We start from the raw sequence: 24,902 nt of genomic DNA on the forward strand, positions 1-24,902 counted from the left end.
TCAGGCCCTGCATGAGCAATAAGAGGCGGTCAGGTAGCAGAGTGGTTAACCATGAGGTGTGAGTGTGCGGCTGCCCGTTCACTCCACTGCTGCGTGAATGGCTTGTGTTGCAGGCTACTGTGAGTTGGATAAAAGCTGGTTATGCATACAGAGTGAAAGTACTAGCATTTTAGCAGAGCGGTTAAATTGCTGGGGTTGTTAGCGAGCGCTTCTGAATGTTTTTTTTCTCTCCACTGCTAGGAGGAGAACTTAACTGCTTTAGTGAGAGATCATTAGTAGCGTTAAAAACCGTGAGGTGTGTAAGTGGCTAAAGGGGGTCTGCCCTCCGCTAAAGGCAAATGGGTGCAGATTGTGTGATGTCATCCTCCAGAAGTAATCAGATGATCCCGGTCAACTAATCAGGTCTGTGTTTCATAGTGTAGTGGCCTCTGGTCAGATGATTATGGCTTTTGACCTTGATCCTTAGTTCATGGTGTCATTTTTGAGGTACAATTCTCCAGCAGGCAGGTTCAAGCCTTTGAGTGGGAGGATTTTTATGTCTGCTGGAACCCAAGATCTCCTTCACCCTTCCTACTGAATACATTGAGCAGTGCCTTCATTTTAAATTTATGAGATGATATATTGAGCACGGGCTCCATTTCACCTACATGGTCGCTCTTCTGTAGTGACTGCCTGAGCAGGAAGTCAAAACCTATAACTGATAGTGTTTCTTAAATCCAGACCATCTGAGAACTTTTTTTTTATAGAGCTAGACACTCCCGTCTCAGTCAGTATCTCTTTATGTCTAATTCAAGCGTAGTCTTCTTTATCAAACTGAATTTTATGTGAGTCACATGAGTTACCTGTTCTAATTTAACCTGCAGGAGACCTCAGTCTGACTACTATTGTTTTTCAAATGCGTTTGTGAGACAACTCATTCGCTTCTGTGTAGGGGAACGTTCTGAAGGACAGGAAGCTGAGAAGGTGCCTTTGGCTCACCTGTGAACTGTTGCATCTTTTTCCAGACCTTTCCCGCTTCTTCATGCCTTGCCAGATCAGATTCAATATCTGAAGTTCTAGATTATCTCCGCGCTCTCTGTGTCGATGCAAATAAAGCTCATTAATTATTGAAAATTGTGTTACTGTAATGCGGTGATTACAAGTTTGAATAGCACTATCAGCTGAGCTGATTCGCTAAGCAATTATCTGCATGCCTCAAAATATAAGTGAAGACGGATGAAGTTCGTTTAACCTGTTAGAGTGACATTAATCTCTTATTTTAATTTATTTGCGGCAGCAGCAGCAGCAGGATGTAGCCTGTGGTGTTGTTCGAGCTGAGAACTTTAAATAGTCCAGCCCATGTGTTGCTGTCAAACGAATTTTCTGGTGTTACCAAACGTGCTGGAAACAGCGAAACAATGTGCCTTTTGTTTGGAGATTCCAGTTTGGCATGTCATGGACGACAGCCAGTGTAGATCCTGCTGTGTTTTAAATGTTTCCTTCTTCTGACGAGTGAGCATCCCATGCAGATGCACTTGACTAGGAATCAGTTTGGAGGGGTCTCTGGTGGCCTTTGGCTGCGGCAGCTGCTCACGCAGCAAGGAGATAAAAATCTCTCTCTGCCAGTGTATCGTTTGCCTGTCCTGGCTGGGTCCTGAGCCGTTAGATCGTGCACAGTTTGAAAGTCAGGTCAGGCGGCAATTTAAAAACGGATCTTAAGAATGTCAGCTTCACTCAGTTGTGACAGCAAACGTTGGCCATTTGCGCAAATGACGGCGTCATTTTAATGCCTTTAAATATCACAGGCACATTCGGCTGAATTAAACTTGAGGGAGGTACAAATGGAAGAGGCTGTGGGTGAGTGTCGCTTTCCTAGCGGATGGAAATGTCTGGCCTTATTCCAGCAGTGGGCCGGCACAGTGCTGCCATCTGTGAGTTGGGAGCCTCTTCCTCCTTTACAAGCTTGTGTACAGACCCACTGTCCATCCGTGATACCAGCATAGCATTGTGGCTGCCTCCCTGCATTTTCCTTTCCTTGGACCCCCCAAGTTGGCAGGCCTCGGCGTCCATGGGGACATGAGACACGCCCATTTCCGTCTCCCATGTGTTTGATACATGTTTGATTGCTACAACCACATGAACACTAGTGAGATGCAACGAGCTCCTCCCATTCTGTTAATTTATTTGGTAAATGAAGCACAGGTACATCGCCGATGCCCTCCGGCTGTCAGGTCGTGCGGTAAGTGGCACGGCGCCGAATCCCGCTTGACAGAGTCCGAGTAGCCGAGGAGCGCAGTACATTAAAGCGTGGCTCTGAAAGTCCTTTTGAAATGGGGGCTGCGGCAGCTGGGGTGACACAAGCTGTTAGAAAATAACGTGTCAGAATGCGACCCCCCCCCTCATGTAATATGGGTGTCATGTCAAGTCGCCGTAGTCGCTGCCCCAGAGCCGACGTGTTGTTGGGTGATTTCGACGCTCTGTCTGATGGAGCAGTGAGCTGTCGGCTGCCTCGGTGGCTGCATCACCCTCCCCGCTAGCGTCTCCACCCCTCCCCACCGGTCATGTGACAACCCAGCTCATCTTGGCTTTATCGTCTGGGTTTAACTGACTTTAATTAAGGATTGTTGAACTGCAATGTATCAAATGTTTAGATTTAAGCCATGTCTTGTATATATAAAATAATCTACTTTATTTAGTGTTTTGAGAGACATTCATGTCTTTTTATTTCACTGGGAAATCTTCCCAGGTTGCACGCCCCGTCCGGCAGAAATGTTGAGCTGGGGATGATCGTCCGGTCCTCACAGAGCCCGTGGAGACCGCTGCTCTGATCCCGTGATATATATGCAGCCATTAAATACCTACAGTAAATATCAATGAGATATCCTAGCAGTGTAAGTTATTGTTAATAAATATATAATATTGTTATAATGAGAGATAATGCTCTTAACACCATTTAATTTTATTTTTGAATGAATGTTTTTTGGGCTAAAATTTTATTTTCCAGTGAAGCTCGACACTACATTATCATAGCAGAAGTTTCCATGTCTGTGTCTGAGTATCAGTGCAGTTGTTTTTTTGTTAATTTAGTCTGTGGGGCGACTAGCATTTCAAGAGGCTTAAAACTTCCCAGAACTTGGTGATATTTTGTAGTTTCATTACTGGTTCAAAATGCAGTGAAAAAATAGGCAGTTATAAGGTTTCTCCGGATAATGACTGTCTATTACATTAGGTGCAGCAGTTGTGTTTCTGTGACATTACATACTTTACCTCCACATGTGTATCTCTTACAATGACGCACTGAGCCTGCAAGCGTTTGCGCTGTGAACTCATGTCGCTCAGCACATTCGTAGTCAGGAACATCACTGTATCGATTTGCTTTTTCGTTTTGATGTGTTTACTGAGTATGACAAGCACTGTTACATTCTGTAGAATGTAGAGTGTCCCCCTCCAGCCCCCCAGATTGCAGTCATTTCCAAAACACGGCGGTCAGCTGTAAGTCAGCTGAGACAGTTCCTGCTCGTGTTCGGGACACTGACCCCAGCTTGGGTCTGTCGCTTTGATCTCCATCCTTTTGTGAACAAGCCCATCGATTTCCCGCATACACATTGCACTTTGGCCTTTGCTTGGTGTAAATTGATCCGTAGCTGCCCATCCTCAAAGATATTGTTAACAGAGCAGTAAACCTGGGTATTTATCTTCTGATGCATCAGTCTGGCTCATTTTAACCATAAAAAATGCTGCTGTCACTGTTTGGTTTCGGCGTTCGGTATAGAGCTCGGGAGTGGAACAGGTGACACCGGTAAGTCCTGGGTCAGTAATCACCGATCGGTCCCGACGCAATGCCTGTGAGAGGTAGGAAACCCGCTTTTTTATTTTTCAAATTGTCTGGCCGTCTTTGCTGCGCTGTCAGGGGGGGTGCCACTTGGGGAGGTGGGATCTGTGTTTCCTTGGATCAAATCCCTGTAAGGTATTCAGTTCAATTTCTGATGTTTGGCCACAAATTTTCATTCCATTCAGTTCTTTGAATGAAATAATTTGAAACTGCATACACTCATGAATAAGAAGTAAAATAACTAAATTTTAGTTTAACCCAATTTAACTTTAAAATGCTGCTTTTACGTAAAAGTAATGGAATGTTTTTATGAATCCCATGTTTCACACATTTTAAATCTTTTTCCCTTAATGTTGTTGCATTTATCATAAATACATTCAGCTCTGTCTGTTAGTGATTTTTCGGTGTCTACTTCTCTCTGGAATAAAGTCGAATATAAGTATTTCCTGCTCTGTAGTTGCTCTCTAGAAACAGGAATTGTTAAAAAACATTTAACAATTGTAACATTGTTCATGTGTGTGTGTGTGTGCGTGTATATATGTTCGTCTGTGCGTGGCAGACCCCCTCTCACTCTACCCCATACACATTTCATGACTTGCAGTGACACGTAGTTTATGTCTGATGTTGATTAAGGCCTATCCCAAGTCCCCGCCCCCACTGCACCATGATTCTGATGATTGGTTGAGGCCTTGAGCCCCGCCCCCCACCCTGAAATGCCCCCTTGGCTGGCTGTGGCTAGCTCCGTTTACATTAATAACAGGTGATTAGCGCTGCGGTTGCGACTGTTGATCGTGATCTGTCTTGACAGAGGCAGACAGGCATCACTGATGGCCTAGCGCCCCCCCACCCCCCCCCCCCCACCCGTCCACACACCCCTCGCCACTGCCGGCCGTGCTTCTCGCTTCACTGCAAATCCTGCTTGGAGCCTTGTTTTCACACAATCCACTTTCAATGTTACAAAGCATAAAATCAGCCTAAAATGGCTTTCCTGCCAATTCGCCCTGCTGTTAAGAGCAGTAATCTGTAAGGACAAATATGTATTTAATTTCCAGAGTGTGCTGGCCAGCGGCACTGGGGCTGTGTGTCACATTAACTAATAACATAATAACACGTGTGTCACTCAGCCTCGGCGTCGCGCATTCGCTCCGGTTCCTCAAAATGCGCCTGAAATCTGCCACCCCCCCCCGCAGCCACCAGCCTAGATTCTCGGTTCTGCGTGGTTTATTTTCAGACGGTCTTTATCTCCGGCGTCTCTGTGTACCGGTTTGCCGGGAGCTCAGTGCAGCCTGCTCCTCCTCCGTCTCTCTACACGACCTGTATGGCGCCTGCCTCTCGCTCTCCTTAAGGAATGGAAAACGAAGCGCGGCTGACACATCCCGGGGTGTAAATGCACTCCCAGCGTGTAAAAATAATGCCCTAGATGCCGTTGCCTTTGATCCAGGCAGCATCCAGTCATCTTTTAGACTGAAGTCAATTCTAACGGACTTAAAATAACTAACTTGAGATGAGCTAACTTAGTCTTTGAAACTGTGGGTGCTTCTCATTGCCAGGTTTTTCTTTATTTTATTGTTTTTAACCCTTCCCATCTGTGCAGGGGGGGCAGTGGGACACTTGCATGTTATGTTTGATGCCTTGCATGCTACCGACATGCAATGGCCACACTCGGTCTGCATGCGGCTTAATGAATGTCTTCCTCTCTCTCTTCCTGCCGGGCCGTGCTCCCAGAGGACCGCTATGTGGGAGGTGGGTACTCTTCTCCGTCCTGCTCGCTTGTCTCTCTTGTGGCTCGCTGCGGCCCCCTCCCACCCCCCCCACCCCCCATCCTGCCCTGCCCCTTTTCCGACACCTGTACATTCTCCAGCAGACATAGATTATGTGGAGCATTCCTATTCCGTTACAACTATTACCTGATTTGCCCCCCCCCCCCCCATAATGCAACGGTAAGTACACTTTCTGTTGTCATTGTGCCATTCTTTCAGATTTACACTGGCATAAAATCTAGATTATTTGAGAGCAGTGTCTTGCTTTCCACTTATTTTGGCATTGGAGGGGGAGGTAACTGACTACAAACATTTCTGCGATGGGGGTGCACCCAACATGCAGGCTATCGACGTCTGGGACATGTATGTAAATGAAGCCGTGTGCCTTGTAAGTTTCTAGACGGGATAGTTATGTCACTGGCGACTGGCACGTCTGTGCCCTTGACGTGGGTACGTACTGTTGACAAAGTGTGTCTGTACTGTGCAGCCAGCACAGAAAATGTAGTATTTCCTGCGAGTTAAGTACCCCCGTTTTTGAGGGGGGGGGATGCACGCTCCCCATTCCTTTTCGTTTTTCGTTTTATAGATTGTGGAGGTTTCGTTTGTCGTTCGCTGGCCGCAGTGAAAGCTCTCCGGAGCGGAGTGGGAGGGTGATGCTTGCTGTAAAAGCATTAACATCAAGCTTTGAAGCGCTGTCTACTAGCTGCTAGGCAGACTCCTATTATGTTGTTTTTTGGGAGCTATTTGAATGTCATCTAAGCTTTGGGTGCGGGGGGGGCTGTTATATGGCTAAAGGTATTGCTGTATTGTGATATATAGAAGCTCATTTAACTTATTTCCTTCAAATGACACACACACATGTAAGACAGGTATGTTGAGAAGAAGAATCAAATAAATGCATATTTTACCCATTATCTCCATTGCCTGAGAACATGAACATGGTGTTGGGCCTTGGGGGGGCAGGTATGTGGGTGGGACAGGAAGTGCCTTGGGGGGGGCAGCCTTACAGGTCCACCACCATAAGTTTCCATGGTAATTAATCTCTTACCGTAAGTCTTTTAGATGAAGCATTGCAACCGGATGGTTGACTGAATGCTTTTCTCTGCCCCCCCCTTTCTGTCTGTGCTCCTCCTTTCTCTCTGCTCCCTGAACTTTCCCACCTCCCCCCCCCACCCCAACCTGTCACCTGACAAGCATCCACCTTGAAAGGGATGCCTGTCTCTCACTCTGATGGAACCTTCCCATAATCCCTTGTTCTCTGCTGACTGTGCTCTTGTTTTCCTTTAAGGTCTTGCGCACCTGATGATGGGCGACCAAGGTATGGGTTCTGTTCCTTTTCCACTTTCTGCTTCCCCCGTGCTCCCCCCCCCCCCCCCCCCCCGCCTTTGCCCTCCGTGCTAAAGCCGCTTCCACACATGCCGACTCTCACGGTCGCAGCACGAGCCTAACGCTTGAGGAGGGGTCGCCCTGTGCCCGGCTCTGCGGTGGCAGCCATTGCTTTTAGTACTTCTGATCGGCGTCCACACTTTTTATTTCTGCTCTTCTTCTCACTCGTATGGTGATGCTCCTGTCCCCTCCCTCGCCCCCTGCCCTCCCATTTTATTTTTGATCGTTTGTCTTGTGGCACATAAGCACCATTCAGCTCCTCAGATACTCCCTTCAGGTACATCATCCTTAGCAGACTGTCCCCTCCTTGCTTGGCAGACATGTTCATGAACCAATAAAATCTCCCTTTGATTCGGTCAGTCCAGGGTCTGTGTGACGGTTATTTGAATCCTGGACGATTAGTGCATGAGTTGTTTTAGAGAGGAGGAGCAAAACATCGTGCTTCCAGTTTTTGGTCGTTGGAATGCCGGAGATCTCAGAGAAGCTCCAGTGAGATCCCCCCCAGCCACCCCCCCCATGCATTGCTGTGCCGTTTGCCCCCCCCCCCCCTTTTCTGGCAGAGCATGTCCCCTAGCCTGCAGCTGCGTGGGTGCCCTCCTCGACCCCAGGCCAGCCTCCCCGCCTGATGCCCCTTGGTGCTCCCCTCACCTGTGAACTCTGTTACCCATCATGCCCTTCTTTTATGTTTCCTGCCTTTTGTCATGACCATGACTCTTATTGTCGTCTCTCTCTCCTTCTTTGATTTTTTTTTCTCCCCCCCCCCCCATGGAAAATGCTTCCTTTATGGAACCATTCCATCAATTTCATAGGTAAAAGTAAAGGTACTCAGAGTTTTATATACCTAAATATGCTGTTGTACGTTTCATGTGTGGGCCTCTTGTTTGTGTTTTGCTGTATATAGATGTGTATGCCTATATAAAGGTCCCACACATTGTAGCTGTGTATTGAATATTGCCCCCCCCCTCCGTGATGCCAAAGGTAGGTGCTGCTCTCTGTTGCCCTGTTCTCTCATCCTGCTTGATGCATGACATCACATCTGCCGCGGCACAGGGGGGTTGTGTGTTCGCCGGGCAGCTGAAGGGCCGGTAATGGCGTTTTCATTTCACTTTCGCGGCGACGGACGCCCCGGAGATGGGCGTCGGCTTTTGTCCCGCTCTGGGCCAGCTCTACGCTGCAGGTGGGTAAGGGGAGGTCTGAGCCCCTCCATTCCACTCATCTTCCCAGTGGATGGGATGACGAGGCAGGGGGGCATTGAAGAAGATGGCTGGGAAAGAATGTCACACAGCGGCGAAGGGAGGGGGTGCACTGCTACTTCTTTATTGGTGGGTGTGGGGGGTGCGAGATACCCTTAAATAAGAAGCTGGGTATGTTTCCTGGAGGGGGGAGGGGGTCCGTTTTTTGGAATGTTCCCTGGAAAACCTGAATGACACTCAGTAATATTGTATCACTTGGACAATCTCTATCTATATATATTATGCTTTTACTTCATGGTGGGGAAACATCTAATGCTTGAGTGATATCAACTGTTATGAATATTGAAGAGAAGAAAAGGCAGCCTGCTAGCTAAGGTGAGGCCTTTCTCTGCAATTCAGGTCCTCCATATTCATCTGCAATAACCTGCATCATTAAATCCTGCAAAGGCTGCGAGTGGCTCTCCTCTCGAAACAGCTGAGTTGTATTGATATTTGGTCCAAGATGGCTGTGTGTTTAAAATAATTTTTACACCTAGTAATCAGGTAAGAATGACTCGCAGCACACTCGCTATGCTTTTCAAAATATTCATTTTTTTCTGCACACAAATTGCTAGATGCTATATGATTTCCAATGATTTGTTCTGCTGAAGGCCGGATGAGGTAAGGCACCGGGAACACGGCTGTAAATAGACAGACCACATTGTCTTACACAGCTTTTATATATATATAGTATGAAATGATGTTGGTTTTAATGATACTCAAGTAATACTGGAGATTAGTAGTCACTGTACAGAATAGCACAGCCAGATTTGTCCGAATGTATTTTTAAAATGTGGATGTGGCCAGCAATGGGAGATCCATCATCTAAGTCGAAGGTAGGTGATCTTTCTTTTGTTTCCCGCAGTGTTTATCTGCCCTCCACTGTGTGTCCTGCAGAGACCTTCAGGACGTTACTTCCGTCTGCTTTTAGGTCATCTGCTCAGATTTTAGTTTTCATTTTGAGTGCCCTGCCGCAGATGGAAGGTTGGAAGGATGGAAGGATGGAAGGTCCCGTTAAGGCGTAGCAAGCGTATTGAACTGCAGTTGAGGCGAAACAGCTTTGCCAGTAGACTGTGCCTTAGTCTTTGAGGTGCTGTTTGTTGGTTGTTGATTCTGGTGAACATTTAGTTGTTGTCTTTCATAATGAACTCGGAATTTCCAAGAATTGTAGTTGTCAACAGAACAAGGGAACCGAATGAGTTTAAGTGATTTGCATCGAATGCTTGTTTTGATATCAGAGATGCTGAGCATTATACAGGAAGATGTAATGATTTTATTTTTTTTATTTGTTTTATTTGCTATTTAATGAGGCACGTAGGTTGGTGTAATCTGAGGGATTCTTAAACATCTCCTCCTCCTCCTCTAATTGCTACCCATGAAATGCATGCATACTAATCAGACTGCATTATCGGCGTGCTTGTATGTTTAAATGTGTCATAGCTTGGCAATACTTATTTGCATTCTGAAGTGCTTTTGCCACAGATGTAGGTCTGTTTCTCTATGTTTATGAAATACCTAAGTTTATGCATTATTTTGGCCTAATATTGATTGCTATCTATACCAAAATTTTCATGACCATGTTTTTATAATCAATAGCATATCATATTTAAAGGTATAATATATATTTTCCTTCCCTTTCCCCATTTACCCCCCGTTAACAGTCAGCGGATCTGTTGGGTGAAAGCGTGTTATAATCGGATATAGCCGTTCTATAGCTTTCCCGACTTTCGAGGCAACGGACACCCCACACAAAGATACCTTCATCAGTCGGGATGCTGTTGTTTTACTGGAATGGGCTGTTTAGGGTTAACTTGTAACCAGTGGTATCATTTCTCATATGTTATGAAACGTCGCCTCTTATTTGAATATTCTTGCATCATTCTGCCGTTGGCAAGCTTGAGTGTGTCTTTCTAGAGCTGAGCAGTCCTCTGTGCTGTCCTCCCATTAATGCTACTGGTCTTTTGCTAATGGTAGATTCATGAACCCACAACATCAGCCAACTCCAGGGTTTTCCACTATATGTATACCCTTTACCCTGAGGTGAGTCTTGATATGTGTCTTCAGATATAGCTTTGTCATATGTCACCTCCTTTTTCGTCAGAGCAGCACATCTCTGTTGATGGGTGTTAATGTGATTCGTTTCTACCAACTTGTCTCATGAAGACCAGACTCGTGAGGACCCCCGAAAACTCTCAGCTGTTTGTCAGCTTAAAACATCTAACCCTGTATGAGAGCTGAACGCCTCTGAGGTTTACAAATTTTCTTCAGCAAAGACATTGAACTTTTTTTACATCAGAGGTGAAATATATAATTTATGACATTTTATGTATAAAAGACCTCATTTGTGTTGACATTTATAGAAACGCCACGCGAACCTGACTGAGCAAGGGTAGCGTCTCGCCTGATTTTGTGAATGTGATGATTTTTTAAGTCAGACGAATGACATTATAGACACGGGGCTGATGAACTGCACATCAGAGTGGCCGAGATCTGCATCATAGGGTGACATTTTTCTAGCATTTTCTGCCCCATCAGCCTGCATGTGCCAAAGAACTGTATCCACTGGTCGTTTGTCATAATGACAGCCTGTGTGTGTGTGTGTGTGTGTCGGGGGCGTGGGTGGGTTATGTATATATTACACTGTGTGGACCAAATGTATCCATATGTGATTAACAACCTGTTATTTTAACATTGTGAGGACCACCTTTCCAGTCCCCCCAAGAGGAAACTCTGACTCTACAGTTAAAAAACTAAAAATGCCAAAATTCATTTGTTTGGTTGCTTATGGTGAAGGTTAGGGCTGGATAGGGGTTAGGGTTTACATTGTTTAGAGCTGTCCCATCACCGCGGTGCCTGTGCTGCCTCTGCTCCAATCACAGATGAGAATGGTGTGTCTTCAGTCCTTAGCCGTGACCTCATAAGGCCGGCAGAATGGACCAACTCTCGGTCACTTTGCGTTGCCATGACAGGGTGTTTTACCCCCCTGTACCTTTTAATTTACTCCTTTTTATTTTTCGTTTCATGTGGAGATGGTCAAGATTGACGATCGGAAATTCTCGTTTGGGGACAGGTCAGGGCTGGTAATAAATCGTTATTTATGAGCCTGATGATGCCGCTTTAGTGAGAGATAATAAACAGTTTGTGTACTTAAATTTGAATTATTTACAGATAAATGATCTGTATTGTGATTAAAGGACACACACACACAGCCTTAGGGGGAGCGGCCCAACCCAAGCAGAACCTGAGTATCATAAATATAGAAATAAAGATAAATTCATTCTCAGAGCACATCAGTACCGATGTAGTAAATCACCTCATCTGTATTCCCTCGATATGAGTTTAGTCTTGGAGATCGAGTGTTTTGGATAAACAAAAGTCACAGTGAAGAGATTATTGTGAAAGTATGCAGGGGGGGGGGGCGGCGGGGGTGTAAGATTCTAGAGGCAATTCGTTTGTCTTTCCATAATTGCGTATCGAGCGCAGGGTTGTGGTGAGGTTACTGGCACGGTGCGCTGAGCTTGGTGCCGTCCGGAGGTGATGCTAGTCCTTCATAGAAAACACACACCCACGTAGTAACCAACGGATTAATCAGCCGGTACTGAAGCACATGATGCTGTGTAGTGAGGGGAAGCTGGAATGCTCAGTGGAGATACACGTCATGCATGTGAAACACACACACACGCACACATATGCACACGCGCACACATGTGTGCTCACACACACACACACACACATAGGTTTGTAATTATATCTTTATGGGGACTCTCCTTTTATTTCTATGGAGAAAAGTCTAATTCCAACATGATGACCTTAACCCCCACCCAGCCCTAACCTTAACCATAAGTAACCAAACAAAATGCAAGACTTTTTACATTTTTAGTTTTTTGTTTGCAGTCACAGCTTTTTAGAAAATTGAGTTTTCCATTGTGGGGACTGAAAAAAATGGTTCCACGATGTCGAGATAACTGTTTTTTTTTTTATCACATTGTGGGGACATTTGGCCCTCACAACATAATATATACATAATCCATACACATGCACACCCAAACTGGCGCTAGGGATTCTGGACCATAATGGGCCAGTGTGCTAGCCAGCGGTCACGGCCCCCCAAGCTGTCCACGTAACCCCGTAACCCCTTCCTGCGGCAGAGGGGGCAGCCTGCTATTGGCTGACATCCGCAAAGGTCAGTCTCCTTGTCCCGTCCTGGTATCCCTGTCTATGGGAGCACTGCTGTTCGTATCGTGTAAATAATCGGGGGAGGGGGTGATTTTGAGTTTCATCTCTCTCTGGTGTTTGAAGGAGCTCGCTGGCTGTCGTAATTTGTTTAGAAGCACACACGAAATGAACAGCTAGGGGAATATTTATCTCTCTGACCTACATTCGCAGCTTGGAGTGCTCAGGCTACACTCGACCTCTCCTCTTCTCTCCCCCTCCCTGCCATCCAATGGTCGTTTTCCGGCACACAGGCCATTGTAAACTTCACAGGCAAGTTTCTCTTTCTGTCATGTCCCTCTTTTTGTTTGTCTATTTGGCCCCTCCTTAATTTGACTGCTGTCGACGGCCAGCCGGACCTGGCTCGCTGTACGGTGGCCGGGGTCCCTGGCAGGAAATAAGCTCAGTGGGCGAGGCAGGCCGACACTCTCGTCAATGACGGCTCCTGCTTATCGCACCCCGTCCGCTTCCTAGGCGCTGTTCCACATAATTTTACGCTGTGGAATTCAATTAAACATGTAAACAGACCGGATCTGGATGGATCTTAGGAAAACAAGCAGACGAGTGTCAACAATTTGAAAGATGTTTCCACTTTTAATTAGACGTCGGTGGGGTTGAATGGAGTTCTGATGTTTTTAGCGGACATTTCTTATTTGGGGTTAATTGGTTCAGCAACGTTTTATTTCTGCATTTACTAAACGTAATAGCCAGCAAATATTTGTCTCGTGGATTTGAGGGTACCTGTGGCTTGGAGTTTCTATAGTTGGGTGTGTGTTTATTATAAAGGCTGGATGTCATTAGACTGAAGAGCTGGATTTTAATTCTGAGCTTTAATGGTTAGCTGTCTAGTCATATTCCTGGACCCCTCCAGTGTGTGACAGCACTAGAGACGTCTCTCCTTGTTAATAAGCGCGATGGCACTGTTTCCCTTGCCTCTGAAATGTGTTTGTGTGTGTGTGTGTGTTCAGCAGGCAAATGAGTGTGGTAAATTATTACTGCGGATGCAGGAAGCCGTGGAGAAATGAATCTTTACGGACTCTTTGTGGCAAACTGCAGGAGAGGCCATCATGCTGATCTTCACGAATCATCGTATATTAATAATAAAATGGGAAATAAAAAAATATGTATATTAGTTTTGGCAGTTACACAGCATTGTAAGTAGGGAAAAAATTCAATGTCCTTGTTACCTTGACTAGGGTTTGCAGTTGGTGGGTGGATGGATGGAAAATGGCTGGATGGATGGATGGATGGATAACATTTGAATCAGAAATAAAATCAAGCCTTCCCCCCCTCACCCACCTACAATCCATTTTTGCTTAGGTGCAAATGGTTCTGCAAATTATTAAAATCAGCTTTTTGTTTAAGTATTAAACCTTTTAAGGCTACAAGCATAAGTGAGCGCTGCCTGTCGCACAGTGCATTCTGCTGGTTCCTGTTTGCCAAATCGCAATTGGTGCTTTCTGTTCAGCTTTAATTTGCTGTGGTAAATATATGAAGTAAGCTAAAGGAATAACTTTAATCTCAGTTCGTTTTAATGCTTGGGGAATAAGTAGGTGACTCAGGGTTGAAAGATGCTTTGTGGTGGGACGTGTTAAATTCGAGGTTTGCTGGTAGCAGTTGACCACAGTGAGCTAATATTAATGAAAATTATTTTAAGTTGGCAAAATGACCATTCGCGAAATAGCCATTAACATGTCCAAGCGATGCTGGCTGAGATAGTGAAATGAATATAGCCAAACATTATGCATTAATGTCCAGTATTTTTATTGCCTTTAAGCCCATGAACATCCAAATATATAAATACTGTGTCATTATTTTTAGTATTTAATATATAATTGGCATTTATTCAGCTTGCAGTGTGTCATTTTAGAGTACATTAAGGGAAAAGGCATACAAAAATTTTGAGCCTAGACTGCCCTTCATGAAGAACTGGGCCTAGAGATGAAGCGATGGCATTTTGAAGGATGGCAGAACGGTGCTAAGTGAATGATTACCATCTTAAAACTGACCTGGTTCTTTGGAGGAGGAGGGGGCGGGGTGGGGCGGGGGTGGGCGGGGGCGTGTATCAGCCTCATCACACAGGAGTTGCCTATTCCATGAGGTCTTTCACACCTGTACCTTTCTGAAGCTTTAGCTGTGATGCGCGTTGCTATGAGGACCCTACAACCAGGCGCTAATGAGAATTAATTTTTCGTTTAGGTTCATATGCAAACAATATGCAAATGCTGTGGTTACATTTCCATTTCTCGCCCAGACGTAATCATTGGATGAGCACATTCAGCCAAAACATTTCCTGAATGGTTTTTTTTATGTTTTATAAATAACTTTAATTAGCTGCAATTGCTGTACAGCCTCATAATGCAATGAGAAAATTATTCCCATGACAAGAGTCTGTGTTTTTTTTTAAGGGATAGTTGTTTGTTTTTCCAGCGGAATTGCAGATCGGGCTTGCGCTGTAAAAAATGAGGCTGATTTGCTAAAGACATTGCTTTCAGACTTGAATTGTCCAGGCTGACTTTTATTTTATTATTTATTTTGAATGAAATTGTGGATAAATAAAATTGGCCTTTAGGCCATTTGTCTGCACCATGTGAAGTGCTGTTCTTATTTCAGTTGCCGAGTCACGGGACGCAGGTGTGCGGCTTAATTACACAGGTAAATGGTCCAGATGATGTTGAGGGCAGTATAGGAGGAGGAGCGATGTAGGAGAAGGATCGATGTAGGAGGAGGATCGATGTAGGAGGAGGAGCGATGTAGGAGGAGGAGCGATGTAGGAGGAGAGCGATGTAGGAGGAACAGCGATGTAGGAGGAGGATCGATGTAGGAGGAGTAGCGATGTAGGAGGAAGAGCGATGTCGAAATGGGACTTCATGCACGGTTTGGGTGGAGATGCCCCCCCCCCCCCCCCCGGTTAGGCACAGCCACTCCAAATTGTGCCAAACATAAACGGAATGTTTAATCCCCTGGGGGTCATTTTATATAAACCACTGAAAGACTGTAGGAAGGCTGGAGGGCGAGGCAGATGTCCAGATGATTTTCATCTTTACTCTGCCTGTCCAAGCTGAGCTGGTCGATCTTAATGGAATTACAGTGGCTGCAAATTAGAAAAAGAACAATCCAACACGATTATCTCCGATTGAATTAAGCGTCCTGATTTGGGGCGTGCGCTGAGTCCCTCTTAACCAGCATGTCTGCTTTATTTATTTCATTTCCTGGATTGCGGCGGACAGCGTGCCCCCGACTCGCCGTGGAAGAGCGCTCAGTTTGGGCGGCGTGCCCCAAATGACATTACACTGAACAAGCTAGCGTTTGATTTAAAATCTACCTGAGGACCCAAATTACTTAGTAGCCATTGTTGGCTGCTATTAGGTAATTGTGTTTTATCATGTCTGTGTTTTTGAAGAAGGAGCAGTATTGTACTGTAATAGGAACGCCATTTTTATGATGATTTCCTCAGTTTTTCAGCATTTTTATGGGATATCAAGGCCTACCCCCCCCCCCCCAGTACCATCCCACCCCACCTCATTCAGGAAGTCTTGAAGGCAGTGAGAGACTGTTCTGCAGAATGTCCTACACATGGATGAGGGATGGAAATGGGATTTTATCTTGGACAAGAGGTGAGACAGGCTTGGCAAAATGGGGAGGAATGCATGAGAATCCACTTTGGCCTCAGCATAGTGCTGGGGGGGGGTTGTCCCAGCAGGGAGGGCAAAGCAGAACCTTGTCTTATACTGGGATTAAGGCCTAGGTAAAAGTAATAAATTGGCTCTGCCCCACCCCCAGACACAGCCCCCAGTTTTACAATGCAAGTCAGTTCAGCATCCCCCCCCACCCACTGCTAAGCGTTTATGCATCTTTAATGCCCCGCGGCGTTCCTGGGTGGGATTGCTCTCGGAGATGTCGCAGAAGGTCGTTTCTCTCAGCCTGACCAGGCAAGGACATATGCTTGTAGAACAATCGAGAAAACCACGCCTTAACATCGCGGAATGTTCCGTTAATTCTATAGTATGAACATCCGAGTCTTAAGCTATGTTTGTATCATTGGTCTTCAGTAGACTTATTTCTGCTCACCCATACATGTAGCCCTGACATCTTGAACCACGTGCTGTAATCTTTTACATCTTATAAAGAAGATAAGTGTGTGTGTGTGTGTGTGTGTGCGTGTGTGAAACCTTTCAGCCTGCCTGTCCAATCGAGTCCAAATGGCTGAAATGATTAAAGTTCCCGGTTTTCGTCGTGGGCTTGATGCGCATGCAGGGCTTGCCTCGGAGATATCGTTCGGCTTGTTTGGATTACAGTTGTCAGCGGTGGCTTGGTTTTGCTTAAGTATGCAGTAAAATCCCCTTATTTTTCCAGAAGGTTCCTTCTCTAGCTCAGGGGGATCTTAAGACCTTCTTTCACACGTCCCCTGGGTTTTCATTTTTTATGGAATTCTTTAGACGGCAAAAAAAGATGATTCTGAAATGGTGTTCAGTCTTCAGTTCAGTGTCCAGGAGGGGTGTTTTTGTAGGGGGGAGGGTGTAGCTAAGGCTGTCTCTGTATGTAGGCTTATATGTTAAGTCCCTGAAGAGTCCAATAGAAGAAAATATGTGAAAACATGAAGTGACAGGTCAGTATAAATGGTTTCAGAGTGTTCCAGGGACACGGTAACTTCCCCCTGGACAGTAGCATTTTTCGTAAGGCAACGTTTAATAGCAAGTACAGGCAGCCCCCCAGGTTACGAATGAGTCTGTATTAAGTTGAATTTGTGGGTAAGTCGCAACAATAATGCAGTACGTAACAGGCAATGTTTTTATAAGCGTCAAAATGTGTGTGAATTTGTCATTATGAACCATTGTTATCAGTAAGTGTGATGTTCTCACCCCGGGGACTGCCTGTACGTTCTGCTGTTCTGATGGGAATGTTCACTTCTGCACTGGTTATAGTGGTTTGATAATCGTTGCTTGTGAGATTGAAATGTGCACCAGTGATTGTGGGACTCGTATGTGTCACACTACAGTGATGGTCTTGTAATGAGGTTGGGATTGTAATGAGAGAGTTTACTTCATTATATCTTTTACATCCTGTTGGTTTTAATGGGCCTCTCAGCAAACAACGGCGACATGCGCTTTTAAGGGCCTTCTCTTCTGTGGAGAATGATCCGGATCATAAACATGTCCTAGCTGGGTTCATCGGCAGATCTACCCTTTTTCTATTGGAAGAGCGAAGTCTCCATGTTGGAAGAATGGCATTTATAGTGTGGGGGTCATGGACAGCGGGCAGGAAAGGCGCACGTAGGGATCTCGTGGTGTTTCACAGGAGACACGAACGTGAGAAATCCTGCCCTGTCATCCATCGCACGCTATCCATGCCCCATTAGCGGCCATTGTGAATCCTCTATGCAGAGCACCTGCCCCCCGGCCCATGTCTTTCCTTTCTAAGCTTGTAGTGCTCCTGCCTGAAAGGTGCTATTTATCCATTGCTCTAAGAGCAGAGCTGTCTGCAGTCACGCTTGGTGAGATGAGTCTGGCTGTAGTGAGCATTTTGGGGCACAGGTGGCAGCCCCCCCGCCCGCTTTATTTGGTGGTGCTTGTGGATCTGAGACGACTGTGTATGCAGATGGGGGGGGGGGGGGGTTGTTATAAACCCTCCCCAGCTGGTGGGGAGGAGAACCTTACACTTCTGCTTTTGTTAGATCCTGCTGCCTGCTTGATGCGGGGCCGTGCGGAACTTAGCCAGGCGTGAATTCCTGCAGAAAGGCGCCTTTAATGCCACGGGCTGTGTCGCCACGGCGATGATGCATCCATGCATAGACGGCACTGCTGCTAAGCTGCGTCTGCGGAGCGCTCTTTGACAGCCCTTTACTGGCAAATAGACTTCAGTTGGCGTGCTTATGACACGTCTCCCAAGACAAACGTGCTCTTATGGGGGGGGGGGGGGGTAGGCATCAAATGTCTTTGTAGCAAACACACCCCTAAACCTCAGTCACGTTTACTGGCTCGCGTTCATTGACAGTAAAAAAAAAAAAAGTGTAAACTTCCTCTTAACGCTCCAAGTGTGCAAGTGTGAGGCGCCAACAGGAGGCTGTGTTCCATTCAGCGAGACCTGTGACAAATGCCCTCTGGGGGGGGGGGCGCCGTGAGGGCTGTGTAATCCCATCACTGTAGCTCTACCAAGTTCACAGGAAGTCACAGATATAATATGGATACCAAATTAGTTCTTTGGTTTTATCTGGAAATGATACAATGTTGAACTTACTCTTCTGAATTTCATCAGAAAGGAACATTAAAAATGTAAAAGTGAAAGGGGGGAGGGGTGTAAGAATTAAATGTAGTCTCTGCTTATCCAGGTAAACAAGTGGATAAAAATTACCCAGCATTCCAAGCGCGAGCGGCAGGTGCGTGGCGTCCTTGCTCCGAGGAGGACTCATTCCTTATCTCCCAGTCTGGACCAGAGCTTGCAGCTTTTTTAGGGGGAGGGAATTCAGCTTCAAACAGGACTTGAGCATGGCGGCAGAACGGAAAAGAGGACATTTAATCTGAGCGGTGAAGCTGAGTTCCTCTTTTAATATGTATTCCTGAACACTATGGCTCAGAGTGGCATTGCCACAAATCCCACTCGCTTCCTGCTCCTCAATCTGCTCGCCCCCCCTCCCGCTATCTATCGACCTCCCTCTCTCTCTCTCTCTCTCTCTCTCTCTCCCTCACTCTCCCTCGTCTCTCTCTCTAGATCTGGGTATTATTTCAGGTGCAGCATATTTTTACTCTCCGGAGTTTGATGGTATATGTCAGGGTGGTGGGGGGGGGGGTGGGGGATGAGAATGTTTGGATATTTGAGTGCAGCCACACCTTCCAGTTAGGAGGACTGTTATGCAAAGGCCTTTCTGGCTCTCGGAGAATCAGATCCATGTCTGTCCAGTTCCGTGGTGACCAGGTAAGGCCTTCCCTCTTCCTGGTGCCACAAGCCCAGGAATGATTGACAGGTAGGAGTGAAAATGCTAAATTCCCACGAGAGTAGGCTGCCAGTCTGGCCCTGTGCAGGCAGTCACTGGCCAAACAGTTTTGGCCCTGAGTTTCAGTTGCGGTTGTGGTTTATGGTACCTGTCCTCAAACGAGGCAAAAAATCCAGATCTGTGCATTCACATCACACATTTGGAAACGAAGGATTTGGACGTGCAAAACAAGAAATTGAAAGAAGCTTGTTTGTTCATGTTTGTTATGGGGGGGCTCAGTGGGCTTTACCATCATCTCACACCCCCAGGATTTTGGTTTGAATCCCTATATTGTGCTCAGTCCAGAAACATGCCACTAGATGAATTGGGATCTTTAAATCGCTATTAGCATGTATGAGTGAGTGCCTGCCCTGGAGAGCATCCCGGCCGCGGTGTTCCCCTCCCGTGCGTCCCACGTGTCCTGGGAGGGGCTCCAACGCCTGAGTTCCGGATAAGTGGTCGGAAGATGGATGGTCTGTTCCGTGCCAAATGGTCCCATTTGTTCATTGAAGCACTTTGAGTCCAGATCCGTGTTTCCTGTCATGCCGGGGTGCTCGGGTCTAGGTTCTATCAGCAAAAGCAGGTTTAGTAGCAATTCCAAATGAGGGCTGGCCGTTAAAAATGGTGGGTGGTTAGTGAAAATCTTTTTTTTTTTTTTTTTTTTTCCGATGCTTTTCATTGAAATGCATAACAAGCCTGTGAAGGAGAGAGTGAGCGAGAAAGGAGGAAAAAGGATTGTTAAGATCAGAAAGGAACAGATCGATAGGAGGCAGGGGACCAAACCCCCTGGGTGGCGGTGTGGGGTCACACCTGTGATCGATGCTTCAGGTCGGTTTACAATGGAGGCCTGCGGAGGGGTAGAGGGGGGGGAGAACTCCTCACGGGGGGGGGGGGGGGGGGGGGTGTCAGAAACTCGCCCACTGTTGAGCCACGCCCTCCTATACTGTGCACCAATTGTAACATGGACTACTGGCTCACGGGCAAAGCTACAGCGCTTGTGGGTGACAGGTGGGGACTTTTGGGGGTCTCTCACCGACGGGGGGGGCGGTATGGGACTTAAGCGCAAGATCCTGCCTTAAGATGGCCGCCTTTGAGGAGACACTTTGCCAGTGGGCATAAGACAGCCTGTCTTAAGCAACCAGTGATTCATTTTTTAAAGTGTGAGTCATCAGGGAGATGTGCATATCCATCGTGGGGGTATCCTCCCTGCTTCACTGTACCATATGGGGGGGGTGGTAGGCGTGGGGATGGTTAACAGGCTGTGGGCTCCAAGGAAGGAAGTCACCGCTCCACGATCCACCTGCCCACTGAGCTAGCTGCACTACAGGGATACCTCCCTGCCCCCCACAGATTGCAATATCACATATTATGGCTGATTCCCTCTGGGCAACACTGAGGCCACCCACCAATTAGTCTCAAGAGGGACGTATCAAAGTGAAATCATGTTTACCGGGGGTGGGGGCGGCACCTCCAGAGGTTGCTGGTAATTGTTTGGGGGCTGTATTTTGCGCCCTGCCCCCTCCCTCGAGAGGCCAGTGTAGGGTTATGAGAAGTTGTCTTTGAATTGTCTTTTAAGAACGGAATGTAATGTGCTGGAAATATTAATCGCTTAAATTGTCACAGCGTGCAGTTCCGGTTACGGTTAAAGATGAAGTGAGTACGATTACGAAGTTCAGGTTATTAAACGCCACTGGTCCTTTCTGTGTATCACCCTGTATTGCATATTTAACGTTATGTATGTTGGCTTCATGCACAATTGTGTGGGGATAATTGCACTTTTGCCCCTGTCATAACAAAGCAGTATTCTTATTAACCTCTGGCTTTTCCGGGAGATAAACGCAGCCCATCTCACGCGTTTAATCGCCAGCGAAGTGTCCGTTAGCTGTGCTGGCGGTGTGGAGATGAATATCAGTCCAGCTGGGGTTTGAAGGGCCATAAGTCACAGGTGGGGAAGATGCGACGATATCGATTGGAATAATTTGCACTCGTTTCCAGCGTAAGATACGGGGGAGATCTGAAGATTTTATAGATCATTTATGAAAATGGGTCGCTAATGAAAACGGCAGAAAGGTGCGTGTTCCGTAAATTCGGCTAACGCAGAGGGGTGGGTGAGAGTCAATAGAGTGGATCATCTCTCTGAATTTCTGGACAGAGAGATACTTAACTAATTGTCTAGGTGGTGTATTAAACACTCTCTCTCTTTCCCCTATGGGTGGGTATGGGTAACGCAGACCTCCCCAGTGCATAGTGGAGTGGGCAGGGGGTTTTCCCAGAGATTATGTGGCTTTTGCGTTGGGGTCTCACCTTGGTAAAGACTGAACACCAATCAGTACATGGTCATTTAGGTAGAGGAGGCATTCAGATAAAATGCAGATTAGTGACTAAAGCTTCTTCAGCTGCCGTCATCATCATCGTCATTCTTCTCCAGGGAGGCTGTCCTGCCCTCAAGGGGGTGAGTGTTGGGGGGTGGGTAGGTTCTAATGAGCTCACCTGAATATCCATTCTGCCAGGCAGCCTCTTCAGGATGTGAAGCGCCTACACCAACATGATCGTGTGTGTGGCACCCCCAAGTGAGTGACACTCTTTGTTTTTGTGCAGGAGGCATGGAGTGTGTTGGGCGTGCTTGCAAAAATGGATTATTTAGCGGCAATGTTTTCTTCGATCTAGCTGATCGCCTGCCTCTTCTTCGTATCATGTTGTCATGGTGATGATGGGGAGACTAGTCTTTCTTTGAGGTTCTACTTTTCTCCATAGAAGCACTCCTCTGGGAAGACAAAAGCAGCCATGGTTACGGAGGTCATGCCCTTGACGTCTAATATGTGCTGCATTGCTAGAGCTAAGCTGTGCTAGTTAATTTGTCGAGTTTTCCCCTGAGTGTTGATTCCGTGTGTTTCCATAAGTGCTTAGATTGGGGATTGTTAGGAGAGCAGCTGGATCAGCTGTGTTCCATCAAGGGCACAGCAACGTCACTCTTTGTGGTGGGAATTAAGTGGTCAGGACAGCCCGTCGCCATTTAACCCGGCTCCCGGACGGTTCTACTCCCAACCTTTACTACGGCTTCCTGTCCAGCGGGCTGCCAGAATTCGCTGATTTTAAGTGAGGTGCAGTTTCCCCCCTTCGACTCCCAGATGGAGTTGTCGTTTCTATAGCGATGGACGGCTATCATCGTGGTGGGGGGGGCTGCCCCTTGGGCCCTCGGGCTGATAGCGTGTGACTCTGTCCTAGGCATCGTTATTCTGTGACGAGACGATGCTGTGGCCTGGATTTGTTGCTTTAAAAAGGATAAAGAGCTCGGAGTTCATGAATGGCTCTGATGATATCTCCCTAGTTATGATCAGCGTTACTTGTGCTTTCCGTTCTCATCACATTGCACCTGTGGCAGAGCGTTGCAGATTTCGGTGTCTGCTGGAGTTTACCATAAACAATGCTTTGATTGTGCGTAACTCTGGGATTTGGAGGAGGAGACAGCACACAGCGCACAGCACACAGTGCACAGCACACAGCACATGTCAGGTTCGCTGTATTTGTTTTTCCCAAACTTGTGCTGAATGTGAAGGAAGGATGGAGAGGTAGAGGACGAGGCTTTGGGAAATGCAGTGGCAGGGCGCTATTTCCTTGTCTGCAGTCGCGGTGTCGCCGTGACATATGTCAAAACGCTGAGTCAAACCTTCTTCTACATCTTGAAAAGGTTATACTTATTTTTTGTGAACATTTTTCATTTTGATTGGCTGCAGAGGAATGAATTTTACCTGAATTTTTACAACTGCAATATTTCACTGGAGCACACGGGGTGAGACATCAATCTTAGGGTTAAAATCCCACATCCTGCTGACTTGTGCAGAAGACGCTCGCGTTCCCATGTACTCCTGTTCACGGAGCGGTTTTGTAATTTGTGGCTGTACATGATGGGAGGGGGGGGGGGGGGGTTCTGGTTTCATTTAACCAAAAGGAATCCTCACCAACGGGTAGATGTTTGACTTCAAATCAGTGAATGTGTTGTGGGTTCGGGTCAGAATTTTTGCCCATGTTTTATTTTTTTTTGGGGGAGGGGGTGGGTACCATAGCTGAAGTGTCTGCCCGTAGTGTTAATGGCCTTCTGATTGGTCATTTGAACAGCGTATTCAATTACTAGTACCTTTCACAGGAAAATCGATGCGGCCAGCGAAATAAATCTGCTCGTGGTAAAATGTCACCACGCAATATGAAAAACGCAGAATAAATTCCAGCCAGCGGGTGGCCGTTTCCACGTGAAGGTACTGGTGGGGTTTTTGCGCAGGCCCAGACTTGGAGCTGCCTTTTGATGAGTTAACACACAACCTCACTGTCCTCTCCTTTTACTTTGTCTTTTTTCTCAGTTTGTGCACTTGTCCGTTTGAAAGTGAGGCTCAGATGGGTGGGGTGCCCTGCCCTGTGTGAGCCCATTTTGGTGCCCGACGCCGGCAGATGAGCCCCCAGTAACTCTGGCCGATCCAGTTAGGGTGGTGCAGATCAGGATCCCCTTTCAGCAATGTTCTAAGACTCCAGGAGGGACACCAGAGAGGTGGACGGATGCCTTGTAATGCTCAATGAATCCAATGAAACATTTTGTTGGTATGCTCCAAGGCTTGCTTCATATCTTGCAGGGTTAAGCTTGGCAGCACAGAATAGGGCACACATTTCCTGGGGAGGCTGACCCCCACCCCCCACCCCCAATGCCTGAGGGGTCTCCAAGGCCCCTGTGTTTTGTAGGGGGAGCGCAACATCTGTACGTATTGGCTACAGCTGTTGCTTGTCATAACTCTTGTTTCCGCTGAGTCCCAATTAACTTCCCCTGACCCCCCCCCACCCCCCCGCCCGACTGCAGGGTGATGTGGAGGGAGCATGTCGACACGGTCCAGAGAATGAGGTGTTCCTACAGTAAATGCTACACAGAGGCACACATATGATGCTGGAGCAGCATAACTGCAGTTGAATTGTTTTACCATAATCATTTCAAGTTTTTTTTTTTTTTTTTTTTTAAAGATTTTTTATTCTCAAATACTTTGGCGGGGGAGGAATTAAGAACTTAGTGTTTTAGTGTGGTGTTTTACCACAGTGTTTTGGAGTGGACTTCAACATCTGAGCACAAAGCCCATCCTGTTAGAAAGTGGCCACCAGGAGATGGTTGTAATGGGTCCAGTAGATCAAGCTTTCATCACTGGTTTTTGCATTTGTGCTCATTTTCTTTAAGAGGCTTAGGGCTGCCTGAGAGAGCCCATGCCATGAGAGGATTGGTGTCACCATGGCGACCTTGGCTGAGATACAACCCTTCACCTGGAGTGCTAAAATGCAGAGCATGGGATTGTGGGTGTTCGACAAGCTGAAGGCTAGATTAGGTGTCATCCAAAGACATCACCTCTGATGAGCAGAGAGGCTGGTCCTTTGTATGGCCTGCATGTTTGCATAGTAAAGTTAATATTTTTAATAGGGATGCACTGATACTGTACTCATGTACTCATCCTTCTGACAATGCACCAATGGCTATAACCGATACCAAGTAATGAAGTATCAGC

The 24,902-nt window shown here is 46.6% G+C and overlaps 1 protein-coding gene across 1 annotated transcript in view; it reads left to right on the top strand.

Moving 5' to 3' along the window:
- nrxn1a (neurexin 1a) overlaps positions 1–24,902 on the top strand; it is a 242,686-nt gene that overhangs the window by 15,933 nt on the left and 201,851 nt on the right. Inside the window, 2 exon segments of the mRNA XM_049008491.1 lie at positions 5,537–5,554; positions 6,860–6,889. Coding sequence (XP_048864448.1) covers positions 5,537–5,554; positions 6,860–6,889 — 48 coding nt within the window.

This window comes from Brienomyrus brachyistius, chromosome 3, assembly GCF_023856365.1.
Source record: "Brienomyrus brachyistius isolate T26 chromosome 3, BBRACH_0.4, whole genome shotgun sequence".
Taxonomy (NCBI): Eukaryota; Metazoa; Chordata; class Actinopteri; order Osteoglossiformes; family Mormyridae; genus Brienomyrus; species Brienomyrus brachyistius.